Source organism: Notamacropus eugenii, chromosome 7, assembly GCF_028372415.1.
Source record: "Notamacropus eugenii isolate mMacEug1 chromosome 7, mMacEug1.pri_v2, whole genome shotgun sequence".
NCBI classification, from domain to species: Eukaryota; Metazoa; Chordata; class Mammalia; order Diprotodontia; family Macropodidae; genus Notamacropus; species Notamacropus eugenii.
Window position 1 is genome coordinate 32,226,318 of NC_092878.1, and position 24,316 is coordinate 32,250,633.

The 24,316-nt window shown below is 40.2% G+C and overlaps 1 protein-coding gene across 11 annotated transcripts in view; it reads left to right on the top strand.

The window, feature by feature from the left end:
• Window positions 1–24,316, top strand: part of LOC140513764 (TP53-binding protein 1-like) — a 131,189-nt gene that overhangs the window by 86,817 nt on the left and 20,056 nt on the right. For 10 of the 11 annotated variants that reach the window (XR_011970305.1, XR_011970304.1, XR_011970306.1 and 7 more), the window contains 2 exons: window positions 10,150–10,660; window positions 16,746–16,898. Coding sequence is in view for 6 of the 11 variants with exons in the window: in XM_072623692.1 (XP_072479793.1) it covers window positions 10,150–10,660; window positions 16,746–16,898 (664 nt within the window). In the remaining 5 variants the exon portion in view is untranslated. The remainder of the gene's footprint in view (window positions 1–10,149; window positions 10,661–16,745; window positions 16,899–24,316) is intronic. The other variant, XM_072623695.1, reaches the window with a different exon arrangement.

The following is a 24,316-nucleotide window of genomic DNA, read 5'->3' on the forward strand; positions in this document are numbered from 1 at the left end:
GTCATGCAAAGCATGTTTCCATATTAGTGTATCATACTAGAAAACAAGAAAATTCATGCTGGAAATAAGCATGCTTCGGTCTGCATTCAGACTCCATCAGTTTTTTCTCTGGAGATGGATAGCATTTTTCATCATAAATCATTAGGAATTGTCATTGTCCTGCTGAGAATAGCTACGTCATACCAGCTGATCATCGTACAACGTTGCTGTTACTGTGGACAATGTTCTCCTGGTTCTGTTCAATATACTTTGCATCAGAAGGGATACACTGAAGAAGGGTCAAGAGCTAAAATTATAAGAGGAAGTGTAATAGGACCAAATACCACGTCTTACTCTCAGCTTCTTAGGTCCAAGATGGAGGAGACATGGCTAGATACCAGTTCATCAAAAAAATATCTAGGAGTCTTACTCTTAATCAGTATTCTTAGATATTTAAATAGACCTGTGATGTCATCAGTTTGGGAGTTCCTTCACTTCATATCTCAACCTATTCATGTTTGCCTATTTTTATCCAAGTCCTCCTAGAAGTTCACCATAGGAGTTCTATCCCACATTCTGGAGGCATTCTTCCCTTGGTCCCTACATCTTGAGGATTCCAATGGAGCAGTCTGGCTCTCTATGTGTCATCCCTCATTTTTCCCACTTCGTAAGAGGATTCAAAAAACTACAGTATGATTCAGCAGTGTGACATAAAAGCCATGAAAATTAATGGAGTCTTAGACTTCATTAAAAGAGATGCCATTTCTAAAAGTAAGGAGTTAGAGTCCTGTTGTCCTCTCTTCTGGTCATCAGCCTACATTTAGAAATAATGTGTTCAAATATGAGTGTCATGTTTTTGGAAGGATGTTGGTAAACTGAGAAATATTTTTAGCATACTGGATAGTGAACTAGCCTTGAAACCAGGAATAACAGGGTTTAAGACCACCTCTGTGGACCCTGGGCAAATCACTCTTTTAATGCTCTAGACCATTTTGTGAAGACTGTAAATCACGGAAAAGATGCAGATTTATGTAGTTCAAAGCATTTTCCTTTCCTGGCAGTTGCCTGAACTAGTGAAACCATAGAAACAGTCCCTACCCCTATGAATAAACTTATGGGCACCATATCAGTTGAGGGGACTGAGGATGTTTACCTTGGAAAAGAGGAGACTCACGGAGGACATGATAAGTGTCTTCGAATATTTGAAGCATTTGCACTGTTAAGCTGTATGGGACTTGTTCTATTTAGCCCAGAAAGTAGAACTACCTAGGGACAATGTGTAGATGTTGCTCCCCCCCCCCCCAAAAAATGAGATTTAAACTAGAAAATAAAAATTATTTAATAATATGGACTGTCTTCGAACACAGTAGTATGTTTCCTCTTATTAGAGATCATTAAGCAAAAACTGAATGATCATTTGCCACGTATGTTATAAAGAGAATTATTTTCAGACTTGGGTTGGTCTCCTAAATGATTGCTGAGAAGTGTCTTCCAGCTCAGGTTCTGTGATTCCTTCTGCTCATCCACAACCTATCATTTTGTCAGTTCCTCTCAGTTCTGTGTCTGCATCATCTTGCTTTCCATTCCATCGAAGGTTCTTTGTACCATGGCCCTGCGCTGTTATAACGGCCTCCTTAGCCCTTCCCTACTTACCTCCTTTAGCCCGGTGATAGCAGATCCAAGGCATGGTTCTAATTGTCATTCCTCTGTTCAGAAACCTTTTACAAGAATTAATTATTCATAGAACAAGTCATAGACTTCGTATTAAAGCATTAGAGGTCCTTGACTTTTTATTCCCAACCTATCACTATTGTCTTATTGAACCCTGTATTGCAATCAAGCTGGCCTAATTGAAATTTCTCCCTTTCTCGCATTCCCACCCATCACAGTTTTATCCTTTCTTGGGAGTCTAGTTCACATGCCATCTTTTCTACGAAGTCTTCTTGATCCCCAGCTATAAAAATTTTTCCTTCTACTTTGCTCCTCTAACATTTTGCCTGAAGTTCTCCTTATCACATTTTGTTTTCATTATGATTGTGTACATCCCTTATTTCCCCTACTTGATTTTAAGCGCTCTGCGTTCACAGAAAATAATTTGTTTGTATTTGTATCCTTCATGGGAACTAGCCCAAATGAGGACTTAAATATAGATTTAATTCAATTAGTTATTGTATCCTCTCTCTTATATAGTGCCTTTCTTTGAAAAAGAAGTACCCAGCAACTCAGGTATAAAAAACTTGAAGAATCATGTGAACATTCAACGTCTCATTCTAGGCCATCCTCCCCAGAAAGTAGAGAATTCATTTGGATGCTATATTTTTGATTGTTTGGTTACTGAAACTAGAGCTGCTATGTGAGCATTGAAATGAATATGTTTTCATTGCTTTTAGCTCCTCTAGATTTTTTTTGTTTGTTTTATAGTATCTTCAGAGACGTGTATGTTCTGCATCCTTTGATTTCAAGTAGGAATACTTCCGAGAGTCTTATTCCTCAGAACAGTACATTTGGTTTTGCTGGGATTTGTTTCTTATCCTTCCGAAACATTCTGTCACCCTGCATCTGTCTCTGTCTCTTTAAGTGGTGGCAGGATTACTTGCTTTGAAAAAAACTGTCCATTTTTATAGCATTCAGAGTGTATGTCTAGTTTTTACTAAAAATTCACAAGTATGGAATTTCGCTTTGTCTAATTTTACCACTGGAGAGCTCAGTTTTTGAGCCTGAAAAATGAAATGAACATAGTAGTACTTATCAAAAAGAAATTGCAGTTTGAATCATCATCATTAATAAGCATTTATTAAGCACTGAATATGTACTGGGCACTGTGCTGATCTTTGGGATTATAAAGGACGACAAAAAATACAATTCATGCCTACTAAGAGTTCACATTGTACTGGAAAAGACAATATTAAAACAACTATGTGTGTATAACGTGTATGAATGTATATGCACAAGTACGTATGTGTGTATCTACGCACACAGTGTAGATGGGAGGGAATGCACTAGAGTGGGTGACAGAGGGAAGGAGAAGGAGACCAGGAAAGTCCTTTTGAAGAAGATGGGGCCTGAGCAGAGACTTAAAGGAGGCCACGTAAACCAGTACACAGAAGTGAGACAGGAGAACATTCTAGGCAAGCAGGAACGCTGTTGAGAAGGCATAGCGTCAAGATTGTGTCATGTCTGAGGAAAAACAAGGAGACCAGTGTCACAGTGTGCTTGAATATGTGAAGAAGGATACATGTATCCTGTAAGTCTAGGAAGGCGCTGGTTAGGCTGTGGAGGGCTTTAAAAACTAGACACCAGATTTTTGTGGCATCTTGTAGGCAGTAATAGGGAGCCACTAGAAAATATTAAGTAGGAAACTGATGTAGTCAGTTTTGTCCTTTAGAAAGATCAGCTGAGTGGAGGATAGACTGGAAGGGGAGAAACTTGTGCTAGGGTTACTGACAGTGGCTTTTGCAAGAGTGTGAGGTAATGACTTGAATACGTGTCAGTCAGTAAGTACCAAGTGCCTTTTTACGTACCAAGCACTGTGCTAATCGCTGGGAATATACAAAAAGGCAAAAGAAAGTCTGTGCCCTCGAGGCCCTTACAATGTAATGTAAACAGCAAGCAGACAGATACGTACAAGGAAGCTGTGTGTTTGTCCTTCGTTGTGAAGAAGACCATGCCATCAGAGAAATAATGACATGACTTCACTTGACTTTGTTTTGAGTGAGGGAGGGCTGTGCAGGTCACCAGCCTCACTTCTCCAGAGCTGTCTGAATCCAGTGACCAGATATTCATCAGAATGACTGGAGATGACCCAGTATGAGGCAATTGGGGTTAAGTGACTTGCCCAAGGTCACACAGCTAGTGAGTGTCCAGTGTCTGAGGTGAGATTTGAACTCAGGTCCTCCTGACTCCTGCACTGGTGCTCTATCCACTGCACCACCCGGCTGCCCCCTTACAAGCAAGCTGTATGCAGGATAAAAAGGGCATCAGAGAGGGAAGGCATTAGAATTAGAGATTCTTTGGAAGATGAGATTTTATTTGAGACTTGAAGGAAGTGAAGGAAACCTTGGGTAGACATGAGAAGGGAGAGCAAAATACCTAGATCTGAGAGATAGGGAATGTCTTGTTTGTGGAACTAGGATTGAAGAATATGTGAACAGAGTGAGGTATGAGACTAGAAAAATGGTGAGTTATGAAGAGCTTTGAATATCCAACAGAGGATTTTGTATTTGATCCTGGGGGTAATAGGGAACCTCCTTGAGGTGGGGGAAGAGGCATGAGGGTGGGAGGGAAAGGGGAGTGATATGGTCAGACCTGTGCTTTGGAAAAAATCATTTTAGTGGCCAGTTAGAGAATGGATTGAAGTGAGGAGAGACTTGAGACAAGCTGACCCACAATAATCCAGGCATTAGACGATGGGGGCCTGCCCCAGGGTGTTGGCCGTGGCAGGAGAAGAGAAGGGGGCGTATTTGAGAGATGGTGCAAAGGTGAAATCGACAGGCTGTGGCCACAGTTTGGTCGTGGGAGAGGACAGGGGAGAAAAATAGTGAGGATTCCAGGATGATTACTAGATGCTGCCCTTGACAGTAATAGGAAATTTGGAGTGGGGAGGAGTTGGAGGGAAAGATGATGAGTTTGGTTTTAGATGTGTTTAGTTTAAGATGTCTACTGAATAGCCAATTTGAGATGTCTGTAAGGCAGTTGGAGCTGCGAGATTAGAGATCAGCAAAGAGGTTATGACAGGATAGGTAGATTTGGAAATAATCTGTATAGAGATGATAATTAAGTCCATGAGAGTTAATGAGATCAACTGGTGAAGTAGTATAGAGGGAGAATGGAAGAAGGCCCAAGAACCCTATGGGACACCTACAGTCTGAGTTTGATCTAGAAGAGGATCCAGCAAAGGAGCTTGAGAAAGAGTTGGTCAGATAGGTAAGAGAAGCAGGAAAGAGTGGTATCCCAAAAACCTAGGGAGAAGAAAGTATCAAGAAGGAGAGAGTGTTCAACAGTGTCAAAGGCTGCAGAAAGATCTAGGAGAAGGAGAATTGAGAAAAAGCCATTGGATTTGGCAATGAAGAGATTGATTGTAACTTTCAATGGAGCAGTTTTACTGTAATGATGAGGTTGGAAACTATATTGTAAGCCATTAAGAATGAGAGGACATGAAGTAGAGGCACCTATTGGCTATGATCTTTTCAAGGAGTTTAGCCTTAAAGGGCAGAAATTATAGGATGATATTTATCAAGGATGAAAAGATCAAGTGAGGATTTTTTTCAGGATGAGGGGAGACCTGGCATGTTTTTAGACAGTAGGAAAGGAGCCAGTAGACTGAGAAAGGATGCAACCTGTTAAAAGAGATGATACAGAATAGGATCGCTTGAGTGAGTAGATGGTGTTAGTCATGGTAAGGAGTAAAGCCACTTCTTCACGTGAGATAGCAGCGAAGGGGAAGATAGTGGTAGAAAACATCTGAGTGATAGGAGATGAGGATGAGGGATTGGTGTGAACTCCAGTTTTTTCTGGAAAATATGAGGCAAATTTCTCAATTAGGGGTGCGGGGAAAGGGGAAGCCATGGGAGATCTGAGGAAGGTTGAAAAGATTTGGAAGAGCTGCGAAGAGTGAGATAGTGTATTGATAAGAAAGTTAAAGAATAATTTGCATAACAGCAGTCAGGGCCCAGCTGAGGTTGTGTAACATAAATTTTTAGTGTACTCAACCAAAATGATTGCACGTGTGATTTTCTACACATTTGTTCAGCAGTACACGTGTAGAAGCAAAGGGGGCAGATGACGGGAGTTATCTAAGATCATGACCTTGTGTGTTAAGTATGAGTGTGAGAAATTGAGGATGACTTGAGAGGATGGTGGTGTTGACAGCAATAGGCAGGCATAAGAGACTAGACACCGCACAGATGTTCGCAGTAGAAGAATGTTAGGAAGTCATGAACTTATGTTTAAGGATAGAAGAACACGAGGAAGAATATTCTTTAGGACGAGAATCTAATACTTAATGAGCAGAAAATCTTTTCTCATATATATTGATATCTTCATTAGCTTTCATAGTTTCTTTAAGTCAACTTTAAGAATTCCTAAACACCGAGATTTAGGTGAGTATGTCTATGTGGCTAAACCGTGAGGCTGTTAAAGAGCTTACTTATTTTTGATAATTCCAGTATTAATTTACTTGGAGAATCCTACGTGAATTCGTCGATTTTTAATGGGCTTTAGTTTCCCAGTCGATAAGATCAGAATATTACGAAGGTTAATGTATTAATGAACCTGTTATAACATCTCCGAGCAAGTGTCACGAAAACAATAGACGTGGCATCTTGTTTGAACCGTCATTTGGCGCTCCCGCTGTCTTTACTGCCTTTTTTTCCTCCGATATTAAAGCCCTGAAACCTGAATGCAGCAATGCAGGTGAGATACCATTAGAGTTACAGGAAGAGTTCTAGCTTCAGTCTGTGAATCTCTATGCAGTGCCTTTGTTAAAAAACAAAAACAAAACACTGTATAAATTAGGCACTCAATTGTAATGTTCATTTAGGGCACATGCATCTTGTGGCTTCAGTATTTTGTACTAAGATGCAAAAAATTCTTTTGGTGTTAGAGAAATTGATAGTTGAATGGGGCTGAGTGTCCCAAAGGTATTTTATCCAAGTTATACAGATATCTAAAGACAATGTCATTTTTCAAATCCCACCTAAATATAGCACAGAATTAGAGCGATACTGGTTATGTTAGATAATGATTTGTCTACACCTCTGATCTGATGGCTCACTAGAATCATTGTTGAATATGACAGTTATCATTTGAATTGATGGCCTGAGGGTTCAGGATGCCAGCAGGACAGTCCATGTGAATTCTTCCATCTCATCTCAGCAAATTAATGGGAAAGGTTATTATATATAAAAAGACACACTCTGCCATACATAGGAGCAATTCTCCAAAATAACTAAGTCCTGGAACAGATAACTTCAGACTCTGAAGTCCATTGTTGGAATAGTGCATCTTGGATCTTAGTCAAAATACGACTAATGTATTAGCAAAAACCTACATTTGACATTAACTAGGAAACTTTTTATTTTATTTTTAATCATTACTGCCTCCATTTGTACAGTTTAGGTATTACACTTGGTGTTTAGTCGTTGGTTGATGTTCACTTGTTTTTAAATATCGTATTGTCCAGGTGTACCTAATGTCTGATTTCTGGTTTTTCATTTACCTTTTCAAGTCTCCTTCGCTGCTGCCAGAAATAATTAAGACTGATGTCCCCATTTACTTATGCCATTTAGCGAAGCCAAGAATATAATTTGTTTGCATAATTGTGGATCTCCATTCACTACCTCTCAAAAAACAAACATAAATGTCTTTCATACTGTCGGGAGATGAGTTGAAATAGTCATGGGTCGTTGAAGTAAATAGATGTAGAGGACGAAAACAAGAAAACAAACCAATAGTAATATAACGTGGATTCGGATCTCTGTGCAGTTCCTTAATGATGGTTCTTGTACCATGTACCCAAACTTCCCAGAGGGAATAGTACAGCAGTGTGAATCCCACTTAATAAGTATCTGTGAAGAAAATGGGTGACTGAACCACTGAAGAAGAGTTCTCTTCATGGCATTTTATCTCATGAATGCAACTATTGAAACAGTTAGGTCACTTTTCTCACTTATTATTTACACTATTTCTATTTCACGTCAAACCAGCAGGTATTTCCTGAGTGTTGTGTGCGAGGTCCTGTACCAGCTACTGTGAAGAGTAAAAAGAAATGTGAAACGTAGGCCTTGTATTCAAGGAGCTGAGCTTGATTAGGTGCTTACAATCTAGCTTTACTTGAAAATAGGGAAGATCAGGTGGCGTGTTCCACTGTAATGACAAGCAGACGTCCAAAGGACTGTACTCCTTGGCCTCTACCATCTTAACAAACATGTTTAGCTTTAAGATATGCTAATTTCTTTTTCATGTTTTATTAATATCAAATAGTATTAAGGAAATGTTGAAACTTGGTTTTCTCATTAGGATTTTGGTTATTATTGATTCCTGATCATTATTTGCTGAAATGAAGCAGATAAAGTTCATAGTTAGTGTATTTGAGATTGTGAATATATACCCAAAATGCAATTTCCTGCAGTCCTAGTTACTTTTAACTCCAAAACACTTTGACCTAGAACATCCCAGATAATTAAAACAGAAAGCTAATTTTGTTATTTTGTTAAATATATGCAGTTAATTTCATAGCTTTCTTCATTATTTCAAGAAAATGAGAATTTCTTTCTGTTGTTCAGCTCCTGTTTTAACAAAGAACTTTTAGGAACGTTTTGGTTTTTAAGTATTTGTTTTGAAAGCCCCCATGCTAATAGTACCTAATCTAGATGTTTACGTTAATAGCTAAACCATGGGCTTCTTATATAGAACCCTGAAAGTTTTTACATTTACCTGACTGTAAGTAATGTGCTCATTATCCAGGTATCCATCAGCTGTCTAGTTTCCAGTTTAACAGGTGTTCCCATACAGTTGGAGATTTGATTGATCCTGATAGTGAGCAGAGGTCTCTTTGTTCTCTAGTGCAGTATTACACATGTATGCAGGGATAGTGCTTTACATTCTGCTATCTTTACTATATGTTTCTTTTTAATACCCTCTACACTTTTGTACCAGTCATAGATCCCAGTTTTATATCAGCTGCGCTTGTCATTTTGACCTTGATCTGTTATGGTCTGTTATGATAACTCCACCATGGACAAGGAATATTTTATTGAAAGTTTAAATGTTCCGTGAGTGATAAAAAACAGCATCTTTGTAGCTTTTGAAGAGCCAAGTTATTCAAAAGTGGTTGCCACAGCTACCACCATCCCCATATACATAGTTCTTTAAGGTTTGCCAAACTCTTTATGTATTATCTCATTTAACCCTCACGACAATCCCATGATGTAGGTTCTGTAGAGAGGTTAGGTGACCTGTTTACAGGTCACACATCTGGTAAATGTCTGAAGCAGGATTCGAACTTGGGTCCTCCTGACTCCCATGTCCAACACTACGTCCATTGCACCGCCTCCCTAGACTTAACTACAATTTCTCTGTATCTCAACTTACTCTGTATATATCTTGAATGTACATAGCTGTTTTGCATGTTTTCTCCTGTCAAGATGTGAATGCCTTGCGGACAGGGACTGTTCTTGCCTTTGCTGTGTTCTCAGAGCTTGACTTAGTGGCTGGCACATGTTAGGCACCTAGTATCAATGCTTCTCAATTTGACCACTGTAGCTGAGAGAGCTGGTAACTTAACTGCAACTTATACCTTTTAAATTGGGCTCCTTTCCCAAAAACAAACATCAGATTTTTTGTTAGTAATGCAAAAAATAGAAGAATTAGTAACTGATAAATACTGCTGATTAACTCATAAATATTCTAGTGGATCTATGTTCTTATCAGTGTATTTTATTCAGCCACACAGATGGCAGCCCATCTGTGGTTGCTTTTTCTTCATGACCTTGATCCATGTCATCCCATTCTTCACGATGTCATCTAATAAAAGAAAAACCCCAAATATCTTGATTGGCGTATGAAGTATGAGCCCATAGCAAACTTGATAGAAGTCCATTTAGACTCAGCAAAGTATGAGGAACATTACTTTGTGCATAAAAATCGTGCTTTGACTTATCTTCTTTTTAAAAGTAAATTCTTACATTGTTGTTGACTGATAAGAAATTAACTTTTTCCGTTTTCTTGTTTTTCTTTTGCTAATAGTTTTGAGAGTTTGTCTATAAAAATGGAAAAACATTTTGCAAAAATAGTGTTGTCATGTTGAAGTAATTGTGAATTCATCATTCTTATTTCACAGGAACAGCTACTTAAGATCACGATATAAAACTCCCTAAACACAATGACCAGTAACAACAGTCATAATGTCACTCTGCATTTCACATGGTAGAAGTAGTCTGGGCACTCACATTTTCTTATTTGGTGGAAAGACTGGAACTCGGGTTTGCGGAATCTGTTTTATGTATTTGAATCTCACCTGGTGAATGGGAATGGTGTGTGCTTCAGCTGTTAAGGGAACACCACAGGAATGGAAGGGGGGTATGGAGCACTCGTAAGGAGGCTTGTCTTTTGGATTTGATTCAGACAAACCAGTTCACTTGTGACACGATCTCTCCGTGTGGTTGGTTTCAGGGGGGATTTGTTCAATTTCCCACGCACTCAAGAAGTGGAAGATGAAAAAATGGAGGATGAACCTAGCCCCTGGCCATGCCAACAACAGCCCATCAAGCACACTGCTCATGTTGAGGCCCCTGTTCCCTCAGCCGCACAACAACAGACTGTTACACAAGTGCCATCCAGTCCAAAAGGAGACACTGTGGAGATGGATGTGGTGGAAGAATCCCAAACCAGTCGGGATCAACACGGTAAAGTCTTGTGTGCAAGCCCAGGAACACGAGAGGAAAGCACTTGTCCCAGCACAAGTGACAAAGAAGTACAGACAACAGAACATTCCCTTTGGGCTCCAACTGTTGTTTCAGTAGCAACACAAACCTCGAAAGGAGCGTGTGAACAAGTAGAGGTGGGGACCAGCACGGCTGACCAGAACCTTGGGAGACAAGATGCTAAGGTACAGACTGAGAGGAGGAATGCTGAGAAACCTGCAAATGTCTCAGGAGATGATACCGACTCTTTGCATAGCCAGGTAAGAACAGGCCTGGGCCTTCCCTGGGATCTTCTCAACTGTGTGATCTACTGGTTAATAATCATGTATTAGTCAATGGAGAAGATGAGACTTTGACAGTACAGGGCTATGTTTCTTACTGAGCACCAGGGAGTCTCTCAAGAATGGAGATGGAGGTGGAGTGGGAGATATTAGAGCTATAACTAATCTGTAATGTTACAGGGAAAACGGAGTAGTATTTGAGTTTAAGTAGATCTCCTTTCTCTTGAAAGAGAGGGTTAGGTGAACAGTCTGCACTTTATTTCATATCATATATGAAATATTTCATAATTCATACTGTGGCCCTTGATACCTTCCTGTCCCTTCCTCACCTATCAGGTCTTAGTCTAGTTCCTAGGAGTCCTCTTTATGGAGTGTGAGGGAGGACGGAAAGTTGGTGGGAAGGGGTTGGAGGAGGAGCACAATAAGGATAAGAAGAGAAGTTAGGAAGTGAAGATTTGTAGTGGGTGGGAAGGTATCAGGGGCTGATGGTCGGGACGGAGGAAGAAATTCAAGAATGTAATGAATAGCATGCTAAAAATTGGGTGGTTTTAAGGAGAGAGAAGGTGATATGTTAGATTCACAAGTCAGAAAATAAATGTTCAGGATTTCTTTAGGTGGCTGTGGGATCCTTGGGAGGAAAACAGATGGAAACTGATCTAGGTTCACCTCGGTAAAGAAGTTATGGCCCTCTTCACTTTGGATCTGTTTTGGAAAAGCTTCTTTCTAATCATAAATCCCTCATCAGGTGCTTTCCAGGGTCTCCTGTGTGGAGCTCATTTCATTTACTGATGCCTCTTAAGGAGTAAAGTCCTGTCAGTCGTCATAAGAAAACTTTAGTGCTTGAAATGCCTGCATAAAGAGGTGATGTTCTGAAGCAGCGTATTAGCACTAAGAGGATGGTAGTTTCAACCCACTTTAAGTCCATCAGTCCAGGCACAGGAGATGTTACATATCAGCCTCCTGTTTCCCTGTTTTCATCTTTAAGGTGTTAGTTGAATCTTACAGCTTAATAATTTGGGTCCGTTTTTTGAGCTTTGGCTGTATGTGGGCATGGTGGTTAGAGAGCCTGCCTTGGAGTCAGGAAGAGCTGGGTTCAGTCCCCGTCTGTGACACATTCTAGCTTAGTGACCTTGGGATAAGTCTCTTAGATTCTAAGGATCCTTAGAAACCCTCTAAAGCTGTAAATCAAAAAAGATTTGTTGGTCTGTATGAGTGGAGGGAATTTGTACACTGCATGTTCCCTATATAAATGAACTAATTGGTTCAGATCAAAAAAATTTAATTACTGCTTCTCTTTTCTCACCTAAAATATATTCTAGACTCATGGTTTCATTGGCATAGGGAACTTTCAGTGAATATACCAATTCCAGTGGGCAGCTGTTCTGCAGCTTGTAGGCATAGAGTGTTGCTTGGAGGCCATGGGAAGTTAAGTGACTTAGGTGTCAGAGGCAGCACTCGAACACAGGCCTTCCTGACTTGGGGCCAGCTTTCTGTGTGCTCTGCCATGCTGTCCCTTTCCTCACGAACATGCAGAGCAGTCACCTGAAAGTCTGGAGATCTGACTTCTGGTCTCAGCTTTGCCCCTGACTCATGTCCTTTTCCTCTTTTGATGCCTTCTCTGTGCTGATAAAGCCAAGGAAGGCTGTGCATTGTGGGTAAGACTGAAGTCTGTTTTAGTGGAAGCTCATTTGCTCCTGTAGTCCTCAGGGTTTGGATTGTGCCCCTGGAACTAAGGTTCTCTGCATTTAAAGAGTGTCTTCTTTGACACTGCCCTCATCCTCCCCATTTATGAGTGAAAAACCAAGCTGCTCCCTCTCGGGCAGGTCTTTTTCCGAGAGCTGTTCATGAGAAAGCAACGTTAGTGTTTTTGTCCTTTCCTCTTTCATCTCTGACTCGTCTGTTTTTATGCGGCTGTCACTTGGCTTCTCCTGAGTGGGACAAAGTGAAGACTTCTCATCTAGAGTGGATCAGCCCCTAGGCCTGAGTTTCTAAACTTCAGACACTTGCCACTCATCTCCCCTTGTCTGCTTAACCCATTTCCTTGTCACATTGTACAATCAGAACCCCTTGCAGAACAAAGGAAATGTTGGTTCAGTTTCTTTTTCGATTCTTTGCATCGGGAATTTCTGAGAATATGCCACTTGCTCAAAACATTAACCAATAGAGTTAAAGGTTAAGTTGGGGGGAGTTTTGTGGTTTTTAGCTTTACAATCCTGCATCTGCTCTTGTAAGACACCTCCCTGCTCCAGGAAACTGGTGAAGGGACCGCCTGCTTCTTGCAAGAACCACGTAAAGGACTTTGTGTTCATACTTGGAGATGCCTCTGAGTAGTCAGTTTGAGTAGGGGTCTTGCCATCCCACACGGTTTTTTTCTTGTAAGTAGCACAAGTGTTTGATTATAAAAGATGTTTATCATCAGTGATTACGAAATTCAGGTTTGATATGATTTCAAGTTAAAATTTGTCCTGAAGGAATAATAAGCAGCATCTGAAAATGGTCTTCCTCTCAGGATTGTTACCTGGCATTTATGATTGTAAAAGGTATGAAGATGGGTATGTGTTAGGCGTAATATCACTTCAGTACAATTGGGGTTTTAAAAAGGATGGGATAGAAATTTGATAAGTAAGCGATGAAAATACTGATGTCCACAACGTAATGGTAGAGTTAGCTTCTTTGCTTAAAGCTCGAAGGGGATTCTAGTACAGGAAGTTATAGATGTGAAGGAACCAGACAGTCTGAGTCATGGGATTGAGAGATCTGAGGAGAGAGAAAAACCACTTACATTGCTTTAGTAAATATCTCAGTCGAATTTAAGGTGACTTTATCTAATCAGGGTAAGAAGACTGTGCCCACATGGTAGATTTATTGAAGGGATGTGGAAATGCATTCAGCTGAATGATAATGGTGCATTTAAAGTTTCAAGTCAACTTAAATAGTTTAAATTTTTAAGTAAATCTAAATGTAGTTATATTAGAAGTTGTTTTGTTAACTAAAATTGGTTTATGCTATGGAGCAAGCATATTTACAGAAGTATGTGAAAGGAAGCTTATGGCTAAATGTGAAAAGACCTTGGTTTGAGGTCTTGTCATTGTTGCCACTCACGTTCATGAGGGTTTTGTGATAAACTGTAAGTTGTTCTCAACAGAAGAAAATATTTATTGTATGACTTTTGCATGATTTTTGAAAGACCTACCTCCCAAATTTGTATTTGTAAGCTAATCTGTTATAGGAACTTCAGATTTTGGGGGGGGGGGGTGGTGGAAGATAAGGGACAAAGATAATGGAGACTAGGAATTTTAAGGCAAAATAAAACCTCTTGGCGCCCCCCGCCCTCCCCCCCTTTTTTCTCCTTTTAAAATCCAGTCATTACAGAAGGACTTCTTAAGAATCTAATCTGAACTGGAGGTGCTCAGAGAAGAGATGTTAACTTTCCATTGTAAAAGGAGAGGAGTTGGCCCCAGCCCCACCCAGGGCCCCTAAGATCTGAAGAGTCTAAAATGATCGCCCAAGCGGCGTGGCTCTTCACTTCTTAAAGGTGTAATCTCCATATAAAATGTAAGCTGCGTATGGAGTCCTGAACCTGGAATTTATTTAGGCGATAATGTCTAGTAATTGATTTTTAGGACAAATTTAAGATTTAAGATGTGAGTCCCGGTAAAATTAGTTCAGATCTTGCTTCAGATGTTTGGTGCCTGTGTGAATACAAGCCGGTCCCTTAACCTTGTTTATGTAGAATGGGGATGATCATAGGAGCTGCCTCCTACAGTGGCTGTGAAGATCAGATGAGATAATGTGAGATAATAACTGCCAGCTGTTGTCAATATAATCTCTTACCTAGTACCTATTTATGAGTAATAATATATTTAAATTTCAGTGTTTGTGTTGGAATCTGTCTTAGATTTCTTAGAGACCCGTTTTCATGTGATAGCTTTTTATTAACATATTTTCCCCACTTCAGGTATGAAATGTAGAAAATATGAATTTATTTCATCCCACATATTTTCCTCATGGCAAGTAAGTTCATTTTCAGCAGTAGCAGCAAAAGAATATATTATGAATGCTTGTTCAGAGTAGCTGAAGAGATATGTGTAATCCTTTTAACTTTAAAGCAGTGCTAGCCAGGGTGAACCGTTCTGAACAAGCATTTGCTCAGTCAGCAAGCATTGATATGCCTTCTCTATGTCAGGCAGGCACCGTACTAGGAGCTAGAAATACTGGGACAAAGACGGTCTGTGCTCACAAGTAGCTTGCATTCTAATGGAGAACATAACTTGTACGTAAATAGGTTATTGCAAAAGAAATACAAGGTAACCTTGGTCGGGAAAGTGCTATTAGCTGGAGGGACTGGGATAAGATTCATGCAAAAAGTGGTGCTTGAGCTTAGTTTTGTATGGATACCATGAATTCTAAGAAGTGGAGGGGTGAGAGGTGGGCAGAACAGTCAGTGCAAAGACATGGGAGTCGGAAATCCAGTGTCAAGTTTGAGGAGCAGAGAGAAGGCCAGTTTAACTGTACTTTAAAGCATGTGGAGGGGAGTGATATGTAATACAGAAAGCTAAGCTGGGACCAGGTTGCAGAGAGCCTTAAATGCCAAACAGAAGAGTTTCTATTTGGTCCTGGAGATTATAGGAAGCTGTTGGAGTTTATTGAGGTGTATGCTGGCTGTCAGAGGGAGAGATGGTAACAGGATTGGAACTGCGCTTTATGAAAAAATCATGTTGACAGCTCTGTGGAGGATGTCTGAGAATGGAGCAAGGTAGGGAGGCCAGTCAGGAGACTGATGGAAGAGTCCTAGTGAGGGATGATGAGGGTTTAAGTAAGCTGTGCAAGTGAGAAGGATGGGATAATAAACATGAGATGTTGTAGAGGAAATGACTATTAGTATGAAATAATGTGATGTTTATATTGAAGATTAATTTATTTGTTTGAATTCTTTAGTTTTTGTAGCTCCTTATAAAATAGGAGTTTTGCCAAATGTACATCAGAGGTTGCAACTTACAAGCTATTAGGATTCGTCCTTGAAAGAAGCTTTAATGTGGGAAATATCAAGGGTTTACAGCTGGAAAGAAAGCTCAGAGGTCATCTAGTCCCCTTACACGTAAGGAAACTGAAGCTAACAGATAAAATGCCTTAAAATACCTAGTGTTGTCAGACCTAGGTTATTTGACTTCAAAGTTGACTCTTTTTACAGCTCTACCAAGACCTTATTTCCCATCACAGAATTCATATTAGAAAGACACCTTATAAAGTCCTTCTGCCTAAGTATAAGACTCATTCCACACTGGAGATTTCATATGGGAGACAAACTAAATGAATGGTGACAATTGAGGGGAAGGTTTTTTTCTCTAGAACCAACACTTCATGTGTCAGCAGTTCATAGTAGAATGAGAAAAATTAAATAAAAAGAAATAAACATTTTTTTAATAAAAATAACATGACATTAGTACGTAGAAGACTGGCATTGGAGTCAGGTAAGCCTGGGTTAGAGTTGCCTCTGACACGTACCAGCCATGCGACCTCAAACAAGTCCTTTTATCTCTCCGTGCCTCAGACAACTCTCTGAGAATATAAATGGCAAGGTACAACTGTGCATGTGAGTGTGGGAGGATTGGGTACCAGGAATTCTCTACATTGATAAAAGCACAGAATTGGATGGAAAAAAAAATGGTATGTTTTATATTGTAGTATGAGCCAAGTTTCACTTGGTGTTTTCACATGTTTAGCCTTCATAAAGGCACAAGGTTTTATTTGAATTAATAAATTATTTTTCTTTATGATAGAGCTATAAACAGGATTCTCATTTGTTCAAAATTTGTTTGTAGACATCAACCCAGGTTTTAGGCGTAATACATTCACGGCATGTCTGTTAAGTAGATTATGTACTGAATGTTTCAACACTGCAAGAAATCTTGTATCCGTTTCCAGCTGTAATTAATTCACGTAGTTTTACTGCATTCTGATTTCATGAAACCCATCAATTGTGTCATTTTGAATTGGTTGGGTTATAGTTCTATCCATTTGTATTAGTGTGTAAATTATCTGTTCTACTGTTTAAACATTACAGGGAGAAGAAGAATTTGACTTGCCTCAGCCCCCACCTGGCCAGGTCTTGCGTCGTCACATGAGAACTATACGTGAAGTGCGCACACTCATTACACGTGTTATCACTGATGTATATTATGTAGATGGCACAGAAGTGGATCGAAAGGTGACTGAGGTAATAATATACTAGATTTAAGTGACAAATTTCACTCAACAGAATGGTACCTTGGGTTTCTTGTGACCATTCTATCTTTTCCCTATGTCCCCATTATCCAGCTGTTGATGCTTTGTTTTCTGTATGTTTTATATCAGAAAGTAAAAGGGTGAAGTAGCTCCGAGACCTCCGCACGAGCTAAAAGTTAATGATTCCAATTTGTAATCCTCTCCAGTCCTGATTCTGCTGTGTGGCCCTGAACTTGTCCCTTAACCACTCAGTGACCTTTTCTTTTAATGTAGAGATTTAGAAATGACTATCAAACTTTCTCAGGTGTGCAGTATTAATGAGGAGCAGCATACTAAAAATACAGTTTAAAATTTTTATATAACGTTTAAAAACCTTAGTATAGGATCATTGAATCTAAAGTTGGAATGAATCTCAAGAGATCATCCAATCCACCTCCGTACTTTTGTGGACGGCAAAATGGGCCTGGTGGTGGGCAGTGCTTTTAGGTCGCACAGGTACTAAGTCTGAAATAAAACAGGATTGGAATCTCATTTCTTTGACTCTAGATCCACTATCACACTATAATTCATATGCAGGTTGTTATACGGTTTTACAAGGCATCTGTTGTAATCACCCAGTCAGTCAGAGAATCACAGATTTAGATAGAGATGGACGGAACCTTAGAGGCCATCAAGTCCAATGCCCTGATTGTACAGATGAGGAAACAGAGCCTGAGAAGAGGTTAAGTGATTTGTTCAGGGTCACATAGCCTTTATATAAGGTAGAATTTGAACTCAGGTCCTCCTGACGGAGGCCAATACTCTTTTCACCACTCTAGGCTGCCTCTTTTCTTCCAGCTTTGGAATGTTGGCAATAGATTGCTTGTGAAATTCTGAAAGTTCATGTTTTTGGAAGCTGACGTAGACTCATCTTCAGGGTTGGTGTAATGTCTAAGTTTTTAATGATCACGTTGCCACTTGTTGCTCTGGTTAAAGTTGTGTACTTACCTCAGAGCTCGGGCTGAAATTGGACATGGTGAAGGAATCGCATATTAGAACCTCTGCTGGTGAGTCTGATTCAGAACTGGAGAAACAGGGCAGGAAAAGTTATTCCTTTTGTATCTAGAGACTCAGCATAGTTTTCAGGTTTTTTGGCTATCTTAAGAATCTGTTAAGAGGTCCATTATTGAGCCTTTGAAAGAACTAATGCTTTTATGCTCAACTTTTACACGCAGTATGGTGAAATATCATATTAAGGCCTCAAATATATATGTTTGTCTCATAATGACAATAGCTCCCATAGATTTCATTAAGATTTATAAAGCACTTTGTTCATAACAGCTTTGTTAGGTAGTAGTGGAAACATTCTTATCCACACTGTAGAGATCCATTAGCTGAGGCACAGAAGGGGCCAATCCCTTGTCCGCATGTACACACAGCGGATTTTAAGGCCAAGATCGATGTTGTTGGACTGCGTGTTGCTGTTTCTGCTGTTTGGATGTTCATTACCCATATTAGCAATTTGGGGTGATCTTTCCTATGGCAGCTGATCGTTTACATTTCTTCTTCTGAAAAGTATTTGTTCATTTTATTGGGAATGCCTTTTGGTCTTATATATTTGAGTCAGTTCAGTGTGTATTTTGGATTCTTTTTTGGACTGATCCTGTGATTTCAACAGTATGAGAAACTGCCTCTGCAGCTTGACTCGTCTGGGGTCATCCGGCCAATCCGCCTCACAGCGGGGACTGGAACCTCGGTCTTCGGAGCCCAGCTCTGCCCAGCATGCCATGTGTTCTCTCTGTCTATTGATATCAGACTTGTCAGGAATATTTAATGCAAACCCACATTTGGTTAAGAGTGTGCTCTCCCCTGCCCCTCCTTTCATCCTCCAAGCCACAGTTGTGAAAGAGATCTTCTGTTTTCTAAATGGTTATATGTGGTTTTTTATGTAGGCTGTGGATGTGAGACACTGGTATCATCTGAATTTCTACTTCCTTCCCATTTTTCCATCAGCTTCTGATGTTATTTGCCCAGTTACTGAGTTATTTACCCACTAGTTTGATTTCCTGGCTTTACGGACTGCTAGGCTGCTGTACTTACTTATTTCTGTGTCTGATTGGTATCACTTACCTACCTTTCTCTTTTGAATCAGGACCAAGACAGTTTTCAGGTTTACTTATTTAGAACATAGTTTGTTCTGTGGTGATGCCTGTGTCCTCTTAATTCTTACACTTCCCTGTTATTTTCCACAAGGTTTCAGACCTTTTGTTCTCTTGAGCGATCGTTATTATTTTGTCCAGTTCCATAAAGTACACTGCAGTCTGAGTGATGTCCCAGCCCCGTGGGTGCAGGGCTCTGCTTCCATCTTCTTGAACCTTCCCCACATAGATCTAACAGGACACTTGTGCTGCCTATTGTTGGGACCTCTTCTCAGGTTTTATGCCAGTCGCCTGTCCACCTCTAAGTTACTTTCTTCAGGGATAGGGAGGGAACCCTCACTCTCTGTTTGAAGATTTTCTCTGCCAGTTAAAATTCTCAACCCATGTGCCTGTATCTGTGAGAGCTGTGCTGAGACAGTCTACCACTTCATCTAAGGCATTCACTTGGGTGCTTTTTCAGAAAAAAATAATAGTTCTATATCCAACATTGGATGATTTTCTATTATCATGTTAGTCTTGCTTCAGGAATGAAGAAACCCACATCCTCTTCTAGACTATGGTCACTTCAGATGATTCATTCCTTCTCCCCATACCTGCCCCAGAAAACATGTATATTGGAGTCTCAGGAAGGGCCCGTAGGGTAAGATGTAAGTAACATTGAACTTGGAGTCAAAAGACCTGGGTTTGCGTTCCAGCTCCAATACTCACCAGTTGTGTTATCTTGTACAAGTCATCTCTTAGCTCTAAGCCTCATTTCCTCATCTGTAAAATGGAAATATTAATCCTTGTACATCTTAAGAGTAGAAGTAGAAGCCCTTATAGTAACATTTCCTTACTAGATAATAGATAAAGAAGGTTGTCATAGGTAAGAAAACAACAGGAATTATTGAAGACCTTTTTGACTCACCTTAGAGGCCATTGAAGACTTGTGTCATATGAGCAGCCAAAGGACACACTCTTCTATCATTTTAATTCCCCTTAGTGATCACAGAGTAAACTTGTCCCTGTTGTCTTGCCTTAAACAAGGAAACTTAGAGGTCCCTTCATCTTTTAGATAGGGAAACTGAGGTACAGTGAGATTGGTTACATGACTTGCCAAGGACACAGGTAATAAGTGGCAGAGCTGAGGTTCCATTTCAGATGTTCTGTCCAATGCAGCAGGATTTCTTCAACTTCCCCTAGTGGGCATTTGGAGGAGTGTGCATCCTCTTGGAGAATGAAGCTACCTTATGCAGTTTTTTAAATAGGGATCTGTTACTGCCAGTGCTCACCACTGTTGGAAACTAATGTGAGGAGCTGCCGCATATTCTCTGTAAAGTCACACACCAGAAAATTCTTATTTAAGGTATTGGTGTACTGTTGCTGCTGTTAGTCATTTACCAGATAAATGAAGCTGTTGAGATCCTTGTTGTTTGTCCTTCATTCCCAAAGAGGATCATGACATGAGGAGGTGAGATCATGACTTGGATTTAAGTGAATCAGGGCTATGCAAAGTCACCAGCCCCACTCTTTTCCTCTGGAGCCAGGGACTCAACTGGCCAGTTCCAGTTGAACAATGCAGCTTCCTTCCTTCTTTCCTTCCTTCTCTCCCTCTTTCCTTCATCCACATAGGGAATCATACGCTTACTGGTGGGTGCTCTGCCCAAAGGAATATAAATTTTGATCGATGGAACCTGATCTGTAGCCTGGTGTTTTTGCTTAAATGTCCTGGTCCAGGGCTCCTCAGAGCAGATTGTCACTGATACATATGTATTTTGATGAATAATATTGTTAATGGTTGCACTAATTAAAATAATACCCTGTTTCATATTCTTTGAATTATTCTTATAGTCAGTAATTATTTTAACGTTTTATCTTTTGGCTTGAAAACTGTATTTCTAACATCCAGTAATACTTAGAGTATTGCTGCTGCTTATAGCAATAAACCGACTAGTTTAAAGATGATCGTCTCCATTTTACACACGAGGAGGGTTAGATTCAAGGGTGAGTCCACGGGGGTGGGGCTCAAGCTTAGGTCTTCTGATTCCAAGTTCAGTGTTGTTTGCCATATGCAAGTTTTTTGCAACTTCTAGCTATATTTTACCTAGCAAGATTTGAGGTATGGATTGCAGGACAGCAAAATAAAGGATTTTGCATTTCACAAAACAAAACTTGTACTGTGTGTATTTTTTTAATATACCTTTTTCAGCAGAGGATGTTTAACATTTTTCTCATGTTGAAAGGGTGTTTATCAGTTACTTTTATATTGTCTGGTACTTGTTTTGTTCTGTTTACGTGAAGGGAGAGAATCAGGGGGTGATGGAAGGAGCCCTGAGGCGCGGCTAGACCCTGGCTCTGCCGCCAGCTCCCTCTGCCGACCTGGGGAGGTCATTTCACGTCTCTGGGCCTCATTTGTAAAGTGAGAGGATTAAATTAGTCTTTTTTATTTGATAGTAATAAGGGTCAAGATTTTTCCCCACATCTTTGATACCTTCACTTAAATATACACCCTGTGAATTGATTTCTCCACACCTTAGAATCTCCTTGACTCTTGCACGTGACTGTGTCTTCTGTGTGCACTTGGTCTATTTCAGGTGCGTGTCCATCTTTGTCCTCTTTAGTTCCATCCGTGTCTTCCCTATGAGCATGTTTGGGATTGTGATACTAAGGAGTTAAGTCTAAGACTCTGCTGCTTTGATGATAGAAAGTTTGGTATAAAAATCCTTGCAGATTGTTTTTCATTTTTTTCTTCTGCTTGTTTTCTTCAATTTTCAACCTTAGACATGATTGGAATGACTTTTGACTGTTTCTGCTTTATGATGTGAAACTACTTGTAATCATCCATAATCCTTTTGATAAGATTTTACAATGAGTTTATGATTTAGATTAGAGTTGCCTTTGGTTGTGCCCTCCCTTTCTCTTTCATTCGTTTTCATTTGCGATCTCTCCCTCCCTCCCTCCCTCCCTCCCTCCCTCCCTCTCTCTCTCTCTCTCTCTCTCTCTCTCTCTCTCTCTCTCTCTCTCTCTCTCTCTCTCTCTGTCTCTCTCTCCTAGGCAGTAAAGTGAGTGAAGTGTTCCCTGACTAAGGGACTTTCTGGCATCTTTTGTTCTCGTAGCAATTAGTTTACATTAATTAAACTTCTTTATAAAATAATAGTCATGATAGTTGGAGGTGAGGGGCATAGAAAGGCACTAGTAACTGGAGAGAATCATGAAAAGCCTTGTGTAAGAATTAGTGCTTGAGCCAAACTTTGAAGGAATCTAGGGACACCTAGGAAGTGGAAGGACAGAGGTGTTGTGTGTTCTGGTCAGAGGTAAATAGATGTCATACGGAATGTCACATATGGGAATAGTAAGGTCAGTTTGGCTGACCCACTGAATATATAAAGGGGGGATAACACATAAAAAACCTGAAAAACTAGGTTGGTGCCAAGTTTAAAGGGATTTAAGTGCTTAAGAGAAGAGTTTACATTTTGTCCTAAAGACAAAAGGGAAACAGGAGCTTGTAGACAAGGAACTGTAACCAAAAATCACCAAACTGTACATTCCCTTCCACCATTTGATATTACTAATGATTCGACTGCTAGCCATTTGCTCAAATTCTTGTATGGGTTTAATGAAATATTATCACCCATAAGAAATTACCAATGTGAAGACTTCAGAGAAACTTGGGGTGATTTGAATGAACTGAATCAAAATAAAATGAGCAGAAGTAGGAGAGTGGGTATCACAGTAGCTCCAACAACACCCAGGAGGGCAGCTTGGAGTGACTGAAGGATTCTGATCAATGCAGAGATTGATCATGACTTCAGAAGACTAATGGTGAGTGTGCCTCATGCTGCTTGTAGAGGAGGGATGAACTAGAGGTGAAGGATCAGGGGTGGCTAGTGTGATGGCTAGGTTTCCTTGGTTGTACTTATTTGTTCCAACGAGGGGCTTTGGAACACTTACTTTGAGAAGTGGGAGAAGGTGTGAGATACGGGGAGAAACATCAGAGCGATACACAGAAAGAAACAAGTTCAGAAGTGGACAGAAACAAACAGCAGTTTTGTTATTATCTTGTTAAAATCTCTCTTATTTGATTTTTAAAAAAAGTCCTTTTTTAAGTTCTTCCAAGAACTCTTTTTTTGGGACCATTTGACGTTTCTCATTAAAATAGGAGTGGCTTTTTTAGCTCCATTATCTTCTTCTCAATAGTAACCCAGATCTTCTCTATCCCCATTGTAATCATCTGTGCTTGAGTTCTTTCTCCTTTCTTTACTTATTTCATTCATTTATTGATTGTTTTATTTTGTTGTTAGCCGCTGTCAGTGCAATCACGTTCTAGTCCCAAGGTACAGGGAATGCTGCCCCAAGCCTCGGATCTTTCCTACTGTTACATGGGACCCACCCTAGAGCTCTTCTCTCCACTCCTAAGCCACACATGATTTTGCTCCCTCTGGTTCCTCGGGTGGCTGTAAACTATAGCTGTCATTTCTGCCCTGGAACTGAAGCCAGGTATTCTGCTGTCCTGCAAGTGCCCACAGCCAACAGGGTCCCTGCCCCTTGCTACTGCAGTCACTAGGTGTGTGCTAGCTCCTCCTCCTTGCAGCCAGTCTGGGACACATCTGGTCAGCACAGCTGTGCTTGGTGTCCCTTGGCAGTAGTAGGTCCTTTAAGGTCCTATTCAGCTTTCAGACACCCCCACCCCACGCCAGAACAGGTCTTAAGATGAAAGTTTCTAAAACTGGGGCTACTTCTTAGCCCAGCTGCGCCCAGGACTTGTTTGTGAATTTCTGTGTAGTTGGCCTGGAGATGTGCGCTTTACTTAGGTGGGACCTCTGCTCCTGGAGGTTGGGTCTTTCCAGGGGTCTTCTCAAATTGTCTTAGGAGATCGCACAAACAGAGCCAATGCAACCAGGATTAGAAGGGAAGCAGAAAACTGGGAAAGAATTTTTACAACTAGTGTCTCTGATAAAGGCCTTATTTCTAAAATATACAGAGAACTGAGTCTAATTATAAGAACATATCATTCCCCAATAGATAAATGGTCAAAGGATATGAACAGGCAGTTTTCAGAGGAAGAAATTAAAGCTATTTATAGTCGTATGAAAAAGTGCTCTAAGTCACTATTGATCAGAGAGATGCAAATCCAAACAGCTCTGAGACACAACATCACACCTATCAGATTGGCTAACATGACAAAACAGGAAGATGATAAATGTTGGAGAAAATGTGGGAGAGTTGGAATAGTAATTCATTGTTGGTGGAGCTGTGAGCTGATCCAACCATTCTGGAGAGCAATTTGGAACTA